General features: G+C 28.3%; 1 protein-coding gene across 3 annotated transcripts in view; it reads left to right on the top strand.

Moving 5' to 3' along the window:
* LOC142329822 (angiotensin-converting enzyme-like) overlaps window positions 1-15,369 on the top strand; it is a 507,200-nt gene extending 491,831 nt beyond the window's left edge. For all 3 annotated transcript variants that reach the window (XM_075374676.1, XM_075374677.1, XM_075374675.1), the window contains 2 exons: window positions 3,099-3,265; window positions 13,526-15,369. In XM_075374676.1, coding sequence (XP_075230791.1) covers window positions 3,099-3,265; window positions 13,526-13,665 — 307 coding nt within the window. In that variant the 3' untranslated portion in view covers window positions 13,666-15,369. The remainder of the gene's footprint in view (window positions 1-3,098; window positions 3,266-13,525) is intronic.
* Window positions 15,370-15,870: the final 501 nt, after the last annotated feature.

The raw sequence follows: 15,870 nt of genomic DNA, 5'->3' as shown, positions 1-15,870 counted from the left end.
ACCTTTTTGGTTATAACTTTATAAATATTAGGAATACACAACCAAAATTTCACTGTTTTCCTTTGGTTAGTTTAAGACATAAAATTAGTGATTTTTCAATAAAAATCAGTTTTTTTTATTAAAACTCTTAATACACATTTTAATGATTATATTTATGTAAAACTTTTACTGGATAAACTGGAAAACTCATAATACACATTTTAATGATGTAAAACCTTTACTGGAGAAACTTTTGAATTTTCTGTAAGATCAATAACAAAGCAATTTTAAAATAACTTTAAAATGAAATATATAGATTTAATATGGTATTATCAGTCTTACATAATTCTGCACCCTTCTATAAAATTCCTCTTTGCCAAAAGGTTCATACATCAGATTATTCAGTCGAATCATCTGTTTCCTTTTTGATGAAACATTAAAAAGTAATTAACATAAAAGTTTTCTCACAAATTTCTTGATAGATTTTAATACTTAGTATTTTATATATAATCTATATTTATTATATTTTAATTTATCTGTATTAAGTGTAGAAATTTCAAGAAATTGTACACAACATAAAGGTACTAAGATAAAGAGCAGAAACATCAGTAGTCTAATAAGAGTGAATTACCACTTTAATGTGGTAATTCTTTACCACAGTAAAGTTGTGAAGGAAACATGAAAGAAAAGAAGATAGAGATTGAAATGATATTCACATGTTCCTTAAAAGGTTGATTCTTAAAAAATAAATTTACTTAACATAATGTACTAAAATACACAGTTACACAAATGTACTGTTAGAGAACAAATTACACAGAGTAATCATTACATAAATGGCTTTTTATAAATTATTAATTTTACGTTTAAATATTTTATAAGAATTATTTTACAACAAACGTATTGTTATGAATGAAAAGAAAATAATTATAAGAATAATATTATTATTACCATAAATTCCAATTTTATTGGATTCTGTCATTGGATTTCTTTATAAAATCAGCTAATATTAATAATATTCATATTTCTTGATTCATAACGTTTTTAAATTGTTTTTCATTAACTTCTTATAATTTATAACAATTTATTGACTACAGTTGTATTACTGAATTGTATTCTCAATAAATTTCATAGATAAGTATATTTTACAACACTTAGTTTTAATTGTGAAAGGTATTTTATGTTCTTAAACAGTTACTTAATCATAATTGTCATCCATATTTTGCAAGTTACAAAGCTAAATTATACTTAGAGGAAACTGTGTACAGAAAATGTAATAAAATATTGTTGGAAAAAGAAGCACAAGGAGAATTAGAATGTTAAAAGGTAGAAAAATAAAATAACCACATAAAGTCCAATAAAAAGATAACAGAGTGAGTCTTTATGGAAATTTTTCTCTACAAACAGGCAAAGAGCAGATTCAAGCAGAAAATTTTCAGTAATAGTTTCATTGAAGGTTAAAAACGTACCTCTGTAATTTTAATATTTTAAATTATGTTTTTTAAATTATAACCTCTATTCTGAAATGGTAGCAAAATCTCTGCTTTTCATCCAAAACGTTCTGAGCCAGGCTTGGCATTTTTCATGAGTAAATCTTTATTTATAATATGCTATAAAGGTCATCTATCATAAAGTCTATTATAGTTATCTATCAATAAACCTACTATTGGTTTTAGATACAGTTAATTAAAATTCATTAAAAAAATGTTCTGATGAAGTTAAGAGCTTCAAAAAAAATATTAAAACAAAAGAACAAAAGTAGTATTTTAAAGAAAAATAATAATATAATAATTTTATTGATAATTACAATTTACGTTAGGATTCAAATTGCTAAACTATTTATTTTAAAAAGGGAATTTTTTTAATATCATCTCCTTATGACTCGATAAGTACACAATGAATTAAAAATTTAATTTAATTAATCCTAAACTTACAACTACTTATGAGTCAGGAAAGGAATTTTTAATGGAGAAAAAATATTTTTTTAATTAAAAATTTGTTTAGTCTTTTTATAAAAATATTTCTATCATCATAGTCAGCAGTGTGATATGGTAATTTCAACTATAAGCTCAGTTTCTGTATATAATAATCAGACGACTTACATTCAAATTATATTAATCTATGAATCATCACAAATCTATTTATTCCATACATTTTGTCATAATTAAGATCATGATAATTAGATTTTTGAAGTCTGTCTATCTGCAATTGATTGCTTCGTACATAAATTATCAAGGAATACTGTACTCCACCTATTGTTCTATTGATTGGTTCTAATTAATAACACATCTAGTCCAGATGATCCAAGGTTATCAAAAGCTATAGTAGTACACTCATTAAATGAACCAAAAATGCAGCTACCTATTGTTCACACTTCAACAAATCTGTGTTCAAGTATTTGAAGGCTTCAAGAATATCATGTATATCAATCATTTCACAATAATAAGGGATATATTAATTTTTTTATATAATCTGTCTTAAAAATCTTGTATATGAAGATCTTATGAGGTTTAGAAGACATCTATCAGTCACTTTTCCTGAAAGTAATAATTTTTTCATTAACCATTAGGGGTGAACAAAGTGAAACTGTGATATGCAGGTCTGTATATTGCCTATATTTTAGTGGGATTCACATTCTGATGTGCAGTGGTTAATTTTGCTCAGAGAAGATTAAACCATTTAATTACATACTTTCCAAAGTGTATTTTTCATGGTATGATTGTTGTTCATTTTTGAAATGAAAATTTAAAATAATTAGTTTTACAACTTATGTGATCAGTAATTAAGGATAGTTTTTGTTTTAAATTATTTAGAACTAATTGTCATAAATCAATTATGACTAATTCTGATAAAAAAAATCCTTAATCATTAATTATTGGTTTCCTTTTGTGTTATCTTTCACAATGAATGTTTTTTTTCTACTTTCTGTAGGAGTGTTAGTATAATTTTGGTAAGGATGAACTTGAATTTGAGGATTTTACAGCATTCAATTTTATTGTCAGTACCATACTTGTTTATATTTAGTAATAATAGTGTGAATAATCTTGAAAAATAAAATCTATATTTGGAAAAAGGTATTAACTGTTTAATAAAAAGTATATTCTTTTTTATGATTGTTTTAGGATACTGATGGAGAAAGGTGCATCTGAACCTTGGTCAGATGTATTATTTGCAGCAACCAGAGAATCAAAATTGGATGGTCGTGCAATGAGAGATTTCTTCAGACCATTAGAAGACTGGCTAAGAAGTGAAAATATACGTACTGGAGAATATGTTGGATGGAATTATGGTAAAATAATTCTGTTTATCTATACCATAATGATTTTAATTTTTATCAGTTCATCATATCATACAGTGGAAAACATTCAGTATGAAAATGAATAATATAAAATATCAGTTAAATATTATACAGATTCTGGTTGCATTTGGTAGAGTTTATAGTTTTAATTTGTACGAGTATATGTAACACAAAAATAGTAAAGTTATCATGAAAAAAGGTTTTTTAATAACTTATATATAAATTCACTTATACACAAATCCATTATATCATTTTATATGTGAAGAAGAAATTTTTCCCGTATTAGAGAAAATAGTGTTTTACATCTTTCTGTCACTATACCTAGACACCCTATATATTTTTTTTTTTTTTTTTTTTTTTTAGCGGTTTGTAGTTACAACTCAAGCTCATTTATTACAACCCAAAATGCCATCATTCGTTATCATTAGCATCTTCATCTCGCCGCAGTCCTTGCTTCCCCATACCAATCACATCACATATCCAGCCCCTCCTTAGCTGACCCTTCTTTCTCCTTGGAATCCAGGACCAAATTTTCTGATTTATCCGTTTCTCAGCCATATATCTCAGCTGACATACCACATCTTCCTTCCATACCATATCTTTCTTTCTTTTTAACCAATAAAAGTAATTTTCTGTCCATTTTCTTTAGGATACCATCATCTCTTACTAGTCCAGTGTTTGACAGTAAAAATAGAGTATTACCTCAGAATTCTTTCGGACAACATAGATTTTCATGAAAATTTGTAATTATGCTTATCTAACCCCCTGCTTCAAAATTTATACGTTCCTGATGTGTGCTTTTTGTATTTAGGGTGAAAACTACCGCTTGTTAAAAAAATTCAAAAACCATAGATTTAAATCATGTTTCAATTTGTATTCTTTATTATATAATTTATGATTTATTGCAATGTTTCAATCTTTAATAACCACCCCTTATGAAAAATATTGTTAAAATTATAGATAAGTGTTTTGTAGCTCAAAATCATTTAAATGTGTAGAATAAACATTGTTCCATATTCTGAAACATAATTTATGATGTGTTATGACATTGCAACCCTGAATCCACCTTAATGACAAAAGAAAACTTAGTTTTCAACAGATTAAAATGTTTTAATCGTGCATTTATAATGAATTATAAAATTTTTACAGTTGTTAATGTAATTTATAATTTATTGCAATGTCCCAAACCTTACAAACCAGTCTCGTGATTAAAATTAGCAATTGTATTTACTTAAAATTAAAAAATAACACCACGTGTATATTCTTTCAGTTTTGGAAATGTACTGACTACACCATATAAAACAGATATACATTCACTTATATACATATACAATATAACCTATATACATACATCTATACACAAAGTTCTATCACCCATCAGCAGGTGTTCGCCTACAGTGTGCTCCATTACTTTTCTTCTCCTACCTGTACTTTAATCTATATATAAATATGTGTGTATATATATGTTTACAGATATGAGTGTATAAGAAGGTAACTTATACATATGTAGATACAACTATATGTGTTCACATGAATTCATAAATGCTCCAAAAATGTCAAGATATATAAAAATGTACATGTTCTGAAAATTTCACCAAAAAAATGTGATTAGTTTTTCAATTATAACTTCCTTAATTTTTAAGCTATCCAATCCCTCAACAAACCATTTGTAGGGAATTTCAAGGACCACAAGGCGTGTAAAGTTTAGATTCCTTGAGCCCTTTGTTTTTGAAATTTTTGAGTTTAAAGGGCTTGGGGAAGGTGGTCCTTGTACTCAAATGCAAATTCTAATGGTGATATCTCAATTTATTTTTATTCTACAGAATTTTTTTCAAATCTAGGGATTCCAAACCAGTCAAACTTCTATAACATATTGTTAGTACTTAAATAAAGTAAATTGTGAAAGGATTACGTTCAACTCCAATTCTTGCAGAAAAGTAATTTGTTTCATTGCTGATTTTTCCTCTGAAAAAGCAAGTCAACCATTTTATTTTCATCATAACTCCATCAGTTTTCATGCTAATGGGGGTGGCATTATCAAAGCTAATGCCACCTCAAAAAGGGGTGGCTAATGCCACCCCTTTTTGAGGTGGAAAATTTTTCTTAATTAACAATTTAATCTGATCTTGTTATTTCTCTCAGTACCTATTTGAGCTGCTGATTTTTTTCTTATAGATATTCTGATAAACAGTGGTAAAATTTACTTACAATCTGTTAAGATTTTTTGGAAGAGAGAGCAAAGTATTCCTTGAATTGCATTATGAGATTACTGATCTTTGAAAATTCTTTTCTAGTCACATGTAGGACTCCATAAATCTTCAAAACCATGATTATCTGGATGCATAGATCTTTAAATGGTTTTGCATTTTGAATAGTGTTCCATACATAGAAGATTTTTTTCGTACCCTCACTGCTATTTTGATAAACTTATTTTTTGTTGATGTGCCTGCCCAGACCTTTCAAACAAAACAAAGTAAATGATTATGTTGGTAACTATTTCAGTAATCTGTCTCATAGTATACAGGTAGCATTATATTTTCTCATCCTGTTGTTAGCAAAAACAACTGAAGTAAATTTGATCATCTATTAAGTGAATTTATCCAAATATTAAGATGAAAATATAATTTAAAACAAATTTCAATAAAATTAATAGATTTTCTTTTTAAAAAATAGTCTGAAATCTGTATTATTAAAACATAAAAGAAAAAACACTCGTTATAAATTAAAAATAAAACTGATAAATATGAATTTGATAAAGTTTACAAAATTTGTAAATATTTAATGAATAAATGATCATACTCCCACATTCTAGTTAGACCCACCTCATGTTTAATAGCTAAGTTTATTTCTTGTATTTCTTTTCTTCTTTGTACCAAGCCACAGGTTTTTTGTTTTTATGCTTCTTGTGAATGATTTTTTTTTTCATATAGACAACATTTTCTGCACATCTATTCGCATTATAAATAAAACTTGAAAATGTATATGAAAATATTTTTTTTTTTTTAAATAATAAAATCAACTTCAAAAACTCACACTAAAAAATTAATTTCTTTAAATGCTGATTTTTTGAAGTCAGTTCTAAATTAATTTCTTAAGTTTGTTATTTCTATTTTATTAATTTTTAATTAAATTTTTAAAAAAATGTATACATATAAAATTATTTTTATAATTGGTTTAAATTATTTAAGTTGGTTTAAAATTTAAATTATTTTTAATTAATTTATTGATTCTGAACCATCAACTCTTGATTAAAGAACCACATACTAATTATATTTTTTTTTAATATGGTAACATTGCAGTTCTTTCTTTAATAAATAACAAAAGTGTAAAACATTTTCACATTATGTAAATATTAAAATAAAAACAACTTTTTTAACTTCATAATAACTACATTTTTAGACCAAATAAATACAGTTAGAAATGGTTATACAAGAAATTGCATTCATGCAAATGCATATCTGTATATTTCCTGTGCACATAAATTAGATTAAACAAAATTATGTTTTTAATTAATGAATAAATCAATCACCATTGATAAATGTCATGACTTTATAAACAACCAAACAATTATTCAATTATGTTTATAGAGTGTAAAAACAAGGTCAGTTATTACTTATAATGAAATTACAAAGATATCTTTTTCTTTTTATGTAAATCCAAATCACACACCCCAACAAATCCATGTTTCAGTGAATTCACTTCTAAAAATTAATCAAAAATAATTAAACGTATTAAAAATGCAGTTTATTAGTAAAATAATAGTTTAATAACTTAATATTAAAATATTACAAAAAATTATATTTACTGTTTTATTTTATTTACCTATATTAAATAAGAATTAATATAATAAAGAATGAGGAAATAATGAAACATTCAACATATACACCATAAATTTACATTTAGAATTTTTTACAATATGTACTTTTGGTTTTACTTTATATAACTAATGTCTACTGTTGTAATTATTTATACACCTTACAGATATTGCAATATTATGATAGTATGGTATGAGAAGTATAGTTACCACTATTAACAAAGTACATATAAAGAGAATCCAAGGTGAAATTTTGAACTAGTATTTTAAATATTGTAACAAAACATTTCATTAGTATATGAATACTTATTTTCAAAATATATTGTCATAACTTAAATATAAAAATTTATTTGTAATTGATACAACTCAAGGTCACTAATATATTTAATAATTACAAGTATACTTTTATAATTACTAATACTAACAATGTTAATTCTTTGCAATGCTAATAACTGCATATGAAGCATACTAACTGCTTGTCCATCATTTTGATTACAAGACCACCTACGATTATTTTTAAATATTCCTTGCTTTTTTCTATTCAGATGTAAGTATTTATTTAATTTTTTTCAATAACATTCTCTCTCTCTCTCTCTCGCTCTCTCTCTCTCTCTCTCTCTCTCTCTCTCTCTCGCTCTCTCTCTCTCGCTCTCTCTCTCTCGCTCTCTCTCTCTCGCTCTCTCTCTCTCTCTCTCTCTCGCTCTCTCTCTCTCTCGCTCTCTCTCTCTCTCGCTCTCTCTCTCTCTCGCTCTCTCTCTCTCTCGCTCTCTCTCTCTCGCTCTCTCTCTCTCGCTCTCTCTCTCTCGCTCTCTCTCTCTCTCTCTCTCTCTCTCGCTCTCTCTCTCGCTCTCTCTCTCGCTCTCTCTCTCGCTCTCTCTCTCGCTCTCTCTCTCGCTCTCTCTCTCGCTCTCGCTCTCGCTCTCGCTCTCGCTCTCTCTCTCTCTCGCTCTCTCTCTCTCGCTCTCTCTCTCTCGCTCTCTCTCTCTCGCTCTCTCACTCTCTCTCTCTCTCTCTCTCTCTCTCTCTCTCTCTCTCTCTCTCTCTCTCTCTCTCTCTCTCTCTCTCTCTCTCTCTCTGTGTGTGTGTGTGTGTGTGTGTGTGTGTGCGTGCGTGCGTGCACACACGCACGTGCACCTGTGTGTGATGTATTAACTCCACCAATCTCATAGCACTCATAGCAAAGTGATAGTATTTCAACCTTCCTGTAAGATTCCAAGTTCAAATTCCAATCAGGCTTGGACATTTTTCACTTGTTTCAAAACTTCTACATCATATTCCTACTTATTAGCTTTATGTTTATGTAGTGTATTAATAAAAAAAAGAGAAAAATTATATCAATATTACCACACTCAAATATCTAACAAATAGAACTCATTGTATGAAAGACATCATCATGGATCTTAGATCCAAAAGATCTTTCTTTAGTCTTGATTTTTAAGTAAGCTCTAACGAATTATTTTGATATTTTTTATGATTAACATATTACCATACTGATATTGAATAACAAAATTATTAATTTTTTATTTAGCAGTAGTTACACATTATTATTAATACATTCTTATGTTTACATCTGATCATTAATAGATCAAATTAATTCCATTGTAGAAGGGATTAGATAAAAATGTTTTTATTATTTTTCTGAAGTATTATTTTACTATTAATAATAATAATAATAATAGCAAGACCATTTTTTAATTGATATACTTTAAAAAATCTAAACTGAAGATTGTTTTATTCCATTATTTGGTGATTCATTTATATTATCATCAATATTTTATGTACCACAAAGACTGAAGTTGTGAGTAAAAATGAAAAAGTAATAATGCAATGGGTAAAAACAAACAATAAAGCTCACATATTCTTTGCTCCACCTAAGAGAATTCATACTACATACAGCACAGAAATGGAAACAGTGGGGATACGACCTAAAACATGTCGTAGATAGGATTGTCATTGTTGATGCAAATTGTCTATTTCAGCTGCAGAGTGAAATTTGCTTGGGCACATCTAAATCATAAAATAATACATTTTTTGTAGAACTGCTTACAAAGTAATGTTACTAATTATTTTATAAATTAATCAAAGATTTATTACAAAAAAAAAAAGGTGGGTGGGTTTAACTTAGGTAAACCCATTGACTCTTTTGCCTAACCTAACTTATCTAAACTTTAAGATATTTCCAACTGTCAATCTGTTAAATGTCAATAGTATTCATTTATCCTGACAAAATGTTGATTGTACCCAACCATTATTTAAATTTGATGACTTGGTGGTCTTTAGGAATCAGTTCATTAAATGTTGTTTTGAGTGTTAGAAGTTATTTTTACGCCACATCATTTGATTTTTATACTGTTACTTCTTTTAGCATTCCTTATACTTTGTTGCAGGTTTATCAGAACAAATTATTTGGCCAACCAGATAAGGATCTTTTCATGTAAAATATTTATGCACTAATCTACAAACAACCCGTATTAATTCAGAAAGTCTCTCAAAGGCCTTTGTAAATTTTCATTGACAAAAGAATGGAATAGGCCCAACTGGAATGTTAAATGTAGAAAAATAATATAACATTAAATGGATAACGTTAAATGTAGAAAAATTTAAGATAACATTTTCTTTATGACCTCCTCTATGAATCATGAGACCTTGCCGTTGGTGAGGGAGCTTGAGTACTCAGTGATACAGAGTAGCTGGACCGAAGGTGCAACCATATCGGAGAGGTATCTGTTGAGAGCCAGACTAAGGAATGATTCCTGAAAAAGGGCAGCAGCTCTTTCAGCAGTTGTTAGGGGCGTGAGTCAGGACGACTTAAATGGCCATATCAACATCACTCAGTCCTCTGAGTACTGCGCAGCTGAAAGCAATGGAAAACTACAGCTGCTTTTTTTCCAAGAAAATGTGGCTCTCTGCATTTTCATATAGCAATGATGGAGGCGCCTTCCTTGGTAAAATATTCCGGAGGTAAACTAGTCCCCCATTCGGATCTACGGGTGGGGACTACTAAGCAGGGGGTCACCAGAAGATTAAAAAATCTACAAGTCGGAGCGTGGAATGTTAGAAGTTTAAAAAAGGCTGGCAGGCTGGAAAATTTAAAAAGAGAAATGGATAGGATAAATGTGGATGTAGTAGGAATTAGTGAGGTTCGGTGAGAAGAGTAAGGCGACTTTTGGTCAGGTAATTTTAGAATAATAAACTCAGCTTCAAATAATGGGCAGGCAGGAATAGGTTTCATAATGAACAAGAAGATAGGGAAGAGAGTAGAATATTTCAAAACGCATAGCGATAGAATCATTGTAATAAGGATAAAATCAAAACCTAAGCCGACAACGATTGTTAACGTCTATATGCCTACAATCGCCCATGATGATGATGAGGTAGAGTGTGTATACGAAGAGATTGATGAAGCAATTAAACACGTAAAAGGATATGAAAATTTAATAATAGTTGGAGATTGGAATGCAAGTATTGGAAAAGGCAAGGAAGGAAATATAGTAGGTGAATAGGGCTGGGCAAAAGGAATGAAAGAGGGGACAGACTTATAGAGTTTTGCACAAAGTATAATTTAGTAATTGCCAACACCCAATTTAAAAATCATAATAGAAGAATATACACTTGGAAAAAGCCAGGCGATACTGCAAGGTATCAGATAGATTATAGCATGGTTAAGCAAAGATTTAGGAATCAACTTGTCGACTACAAAGCTTACCCTGGAGCAGACGTTGATAGCAACCATAATTTAGTGATAATGAAATGTAGATTGGGGTTTAAAAACCTGAAGAAAAGGTGTCAGATGAATCGGTAGAATTTAGAGAAGCTTGAGGAAGAGGAGGTAAAGAAGATTTTTGAGGAGGACATCGCAAGATGTCTGAGTAAAAAAGATAAGGTAGAAAATGTAGAAGAAGAATGGGAGAATGTTAAAAAGGAAATTATTAAATCAGCAGAAGCGAACTTAGGGGGAACAAAGAGAACTGGATGAAAACCTTGGGTTTCAGACAATATATTGCAGCTGATGGATGAACGTAGAAAATATAAGAATGCTAGTGATGAAGAAAGTAAAAAGAACTATCGACAATTAAGAAATGCTATAAAAAGGAAGTGCAAACTAGCGAAAGAAGAGTGGATTACAGAAAAGTGTTCAGAAGTGGAAAGAGAAATGAACATTGGTAAAATAGACGGAGCATACAGGAAAGTTAAGGAAAATTTTAGGGTACATAAATTAAAATCTAATAATGTGTTAAACAAAGATGGTATACCAATATGTAATATGAAAGGTAAAGTCGATAGATGGGTGGAATATATTGAAGAGTTATACGGAGGAAATGTATGAGAAAATGGTGTTATAGAGGAAGAAGAGGAAGTTGAGGAGGATGAAATGAGAGAAACAATACTGCGATCTGAATTTAAGAGAGCATTAAAATATTTAAATGGCAGAAAGGCTCCTAGAATAGACGAAATACCTGTAGAATTACTGCGCAGTGCAGGTGAGGAAGCGGTTGATTGATTATACAAACTGGTGTGTAGTATTTACGAAAAAGGGGAAGTTCCATCAGACTTCAAAAAAAGTGTTATAGTCATGATACCAAGAAAGCAGGGGCAGATAAATGTGAAGAATGCAGAACAATTAGTTTAACTAGTCATGCATCAAAAATCTTAACTAGAATTCTATACAGAAGAATTGAGAGGAGAGTGGAAGCAGTGTTAGGAGAAGACCAATTTGGTTTCAGGAAAAGTATAGGGACAAGGGAAGAAATTTTAGGCCTCAGATTAATAGTAGAAGGAAGATTAAAGAAAAACAAACCAACATACTTGGCGTTTATAGACCTAGAAAAGGCATTCGATAACATAGACTGGAATAAAATGTTCAGCATTTAAAAAGAATTAGGTTCAAATACAGAGATAGAAGAACAATTGCTAACATGTACAGGAACCAAACAGCAACAGTAATAATTGAAGAACATAAGAAACAAGCCGTAATAAGAAAGGGAGTCTGACAAGGATGTTCCCTATCCCCGTTACTTTTTAATCTTTACATGGAATTAGCAGTTAATGATGTTAAAGAACAATTTAGATTCGGAGTAACAGTACAAGATGAAAAGATAAAGATGCTACGATTTGCTGATGATGTAGTAATTCTAGCCGACAGTAAAAAGAATTTAGAAGAAACAATGAATGGCATAGATGAAGTCCTATGCAAAAACTATCGCATGAAAATAAACAAGTACAAAACAAAAGTAATGAAATGTATTAGAAATAACAAAGATGGACCAATGATTGTGAAAATAGGAGGAGAAAAGATTATGGAGGTAGAAGAATTTTGTTATTTGGGAAGTAGAATTACTAAAGATGGACGAAGCAGGAGCGATATAAAACGCCGAATAGCACAAGCTATTTAAATGTCAGGAAAAATTTTTGAAAGTATGTATTTGGAGTGTTGCTTTATATGGAAGTGAAGCTTGGACAATCAGAGTATATGAGAAGAAAAGATTAGAAGCTTTTGAAATGTGGTGCTATAGGAGAATGTTAAAAATCAGATGGGTGGATAAAGTGACAAATGAAGAGGTATTGCGGCAAATAAATGAAGAAAGAAGCATTTGGAAAAATATAGTTAAAAGAAGAGACAGACTTATAGGCCACATACTAAGGCATCCTGGAATAGTCGCTTTAATATTGGAAGGACAGGTAGAAGGAAAAAATTATGTAGGCAGGCCATGTTTGGAATATGTAAAACAAATTGTTAGGGATGTAGGATGTAGAGGGTATACTGAAATGAAACGACTAGCACTAGATAGGGAATCTGGGAGAGCTGCATCAAACCAGTCAAATGACTGAAGACAAAAAAAAATGTCTTTATAAAACACACTTTGCCTGAATTATGGAACAGTTAAAACAGATAAATTCTTAAAGGAAATAAATTTACATATCTTAAAATCAGCCATTATTTTTAAACTTAATATCCAGTTATTAGGTGGGAAGTATTCAAAAGAAAATCTTAGAAAACATAAATTTTTGTCATGTAATTGATGAGAACATTATAGTATTAATTTATCTAGTCTTACACCAAATCAATATAAAAAAATTATTTAATTTCTTTCTAATAAATAATAAGTAACTTTGTTGAAAATTATTTTTTAATTGCATTTTTAGCTCGTGCCCAATTAAATAATTTAAATTATTAACCCTCAACTAACTTTAAAGATTCATTTTATGTAAAATTATTTTTTTATCATACCTTTAAAAATTGTCTACATAGATAATTTTCAAAGGTACATTACATAAAAATATTTTATTTAGTTCTCAAATCTATTCAATGATAATGATTTTAGAAGTTATTTATGCAGAAAAATCAGTCTTACTTAATTGTTAATTTAAATAGTTTTGTGTTTTCTTTCAGGCTTAAAGTTTTATAAAAATATATTCAACACAAATTCATGTTTCAGATGGTGATTACTGCAAGTACAGTATTGAGACAGCTAACCTCCAGGTATATGGTGGATTTTACGGAAAAGCATCAACATTAAATTCATCATCATTCCCAATAATATTAACTTTAATTTTTATTATTACCATAATTTTGTAATTACTTATCATTCAAAGATAAAAACTTTTTATATTGACATGTTACTACCATAAAACAATGACTGTTTTTGGAAATATATATAAATTAATTAATTTAGTGATTTAACATTAAATATGAGTTTCTATATTAGTCTAGTAACAAATAATTTAATTTTTATATATTTAACATTAATTAATTAAGTATTCTAACAATATGTGTTTCTGTAATATAATACATATTCTATTGCCATATAGATGTATTATTATTTTTATTTATAATTTTTTTTTTTTAATTTGATACTAAATGTGAGTATTAAAAAATTATTTTTATTATATTGTCTTAATTGCTTATTGTTTACGCTTATTTAAAAAATGTTTATTGAATTTATAATATATTAGAAGTCTGATAGTTCTGTGTGATTAGTACTTTCAGACACTGGATCGTTAAGAATGTGTTAATTGAAAGCTACATAGAAACCGTTATACAAAAACAATTTTTTAACATATGTATCTTATCAAATGTAACAAATTTAATGGTAAATAATTATTTTAAAAAATGTTAAAAATCATTTTGTATTGATACAAAAAAAAATATTCATTCACAAACTCTTAGGAATGTAATGAAATTTCAAAGCCATCTATCAAGAAGAAATTTTGTCTAATTGTTGGCTATAACACATTACCTGTTTATCATACAAAAAACCCTATATAGATTCAATAAGATATTTAAACTTCCAGAATAATAAAAATAACAACCTCTTTCCACATTGATCATTGTAAAACTCATGTAATTTTTCAACTTCGAGCTACTTTTTAATGAGAGTTTAATTTAGGAAAAAAAATAGTCAGTTTATGTAATGGTTATAAATTGTGGAGGAATATGCATAACATATATACTTTAAATTATTAAAAATTATAAACAGTTTGCTTTTAAATCAATGGAACTAATCTTTCAAGCTAATCGTTGAAGCTTGAGTTACAGTTACCAGTAGCACTATTTTGTGAGGCACGTATCTTAAAATGGTTAAAAAAAACTCCTTTAATAAGTAATCAAATAATATATTCCATTTCTTTGTTGTGCTTGTTTTTTTGTTTTTTTTATTAAAAAAGATTATACATATCAGAACTGGTCATTTAAAAGAAAGAGTTTCAATAATCTAAACAAAGTTATTTTAAATTATCATCACATTTTCTCACACTGTTCAACCAACATTTTATTTATTTATAATTGTGTAAATTGATAAATAATAAATTTCAAATATGTTTCATAATAAAGTTTTATCAACTAATAAATTTATATAGAACAAATTATTTCTATGAACAAAGGAATAAATTGAATATTTATTAACTACAACAGTGGACTTTCAATTTCAGCTGTTTTCCTAAAGTAATTGTATTCTAATTGAAGTTTATTTAATATGTTCATTTCAGCATATTTTACCAAAAGTTCCTGTTTAACTGAACACTTTTTTTTATTATTATTTATTATATTTTTAAAGTTTTTTATTGTTATTTTTTACCAATCTAATGTTTTTTGTTTAATCTAAAAATGAATTGTCTTCACAAAATAATAAATTAATTGACTAAAAATATTTTTTTTAATCCTGTTATTTTTTTTAATGGCTGTATCCTTCACCCTAAATCTGGGATAGTAGACTGTAAAAAACCATAAACTGGATTAAAAGTTGGTGCTTTTAATAATTCCTGAGTATAATTGCACAGATCACATCGTGAATGTTTCATTAAAATAGTATTATAAAAACCTCTTCCTTTCACATCCAAATACTCACATAATCAATGTTAATTGGTATCAACTGATATTTATGACCAAAAAATAATAAAAAATAACAGTAGTTTGTATAAAATGAGTTTGTAAATTATACATTATTACTTTTGTGAAATAACAAAATATACGTAGCGATTGTTTATGTTTCTGTAGAAGTATTATAAAAAAATTAAAATACTATAAAAAATAAACATGAAAATTACAATAGAACTATACTAGACAAAACAACCATGGCATACAAGTAAATACACCTTTTGTATCAAGTGCATTAAAACTACCTTTTGACAGAATTGTCAAAATACAAGAAAAGTGTGGTATTTGCAATCACACTAAATTTACAAAATAACTTACTAAATTATCACACAAAGCAGAGCAAATATAATACTTGACCACACACAGGTTTACTATTAATTTTAATATGAGCACCACGCAACCTCCAAA

Source organism: Lycorma delicatula, chromosome 9 (genome assembly GCF_047948215.1).
Source record: "Lycorma delicatula isolate Av1 chromosome 9, ASM4794821v1, whole genome shotgun sequence".
Classification (NCBI taxonomy): domain Eukaryota; kingdom Metazoa; phylum Arthropoda; class Insecta; order Hemiptera; family Fulgoridae; genus Lycorma; species Lycorma delicatula.
This window is presented reverse-complemented; position numbering and strand designations above follow the sequence as displayed.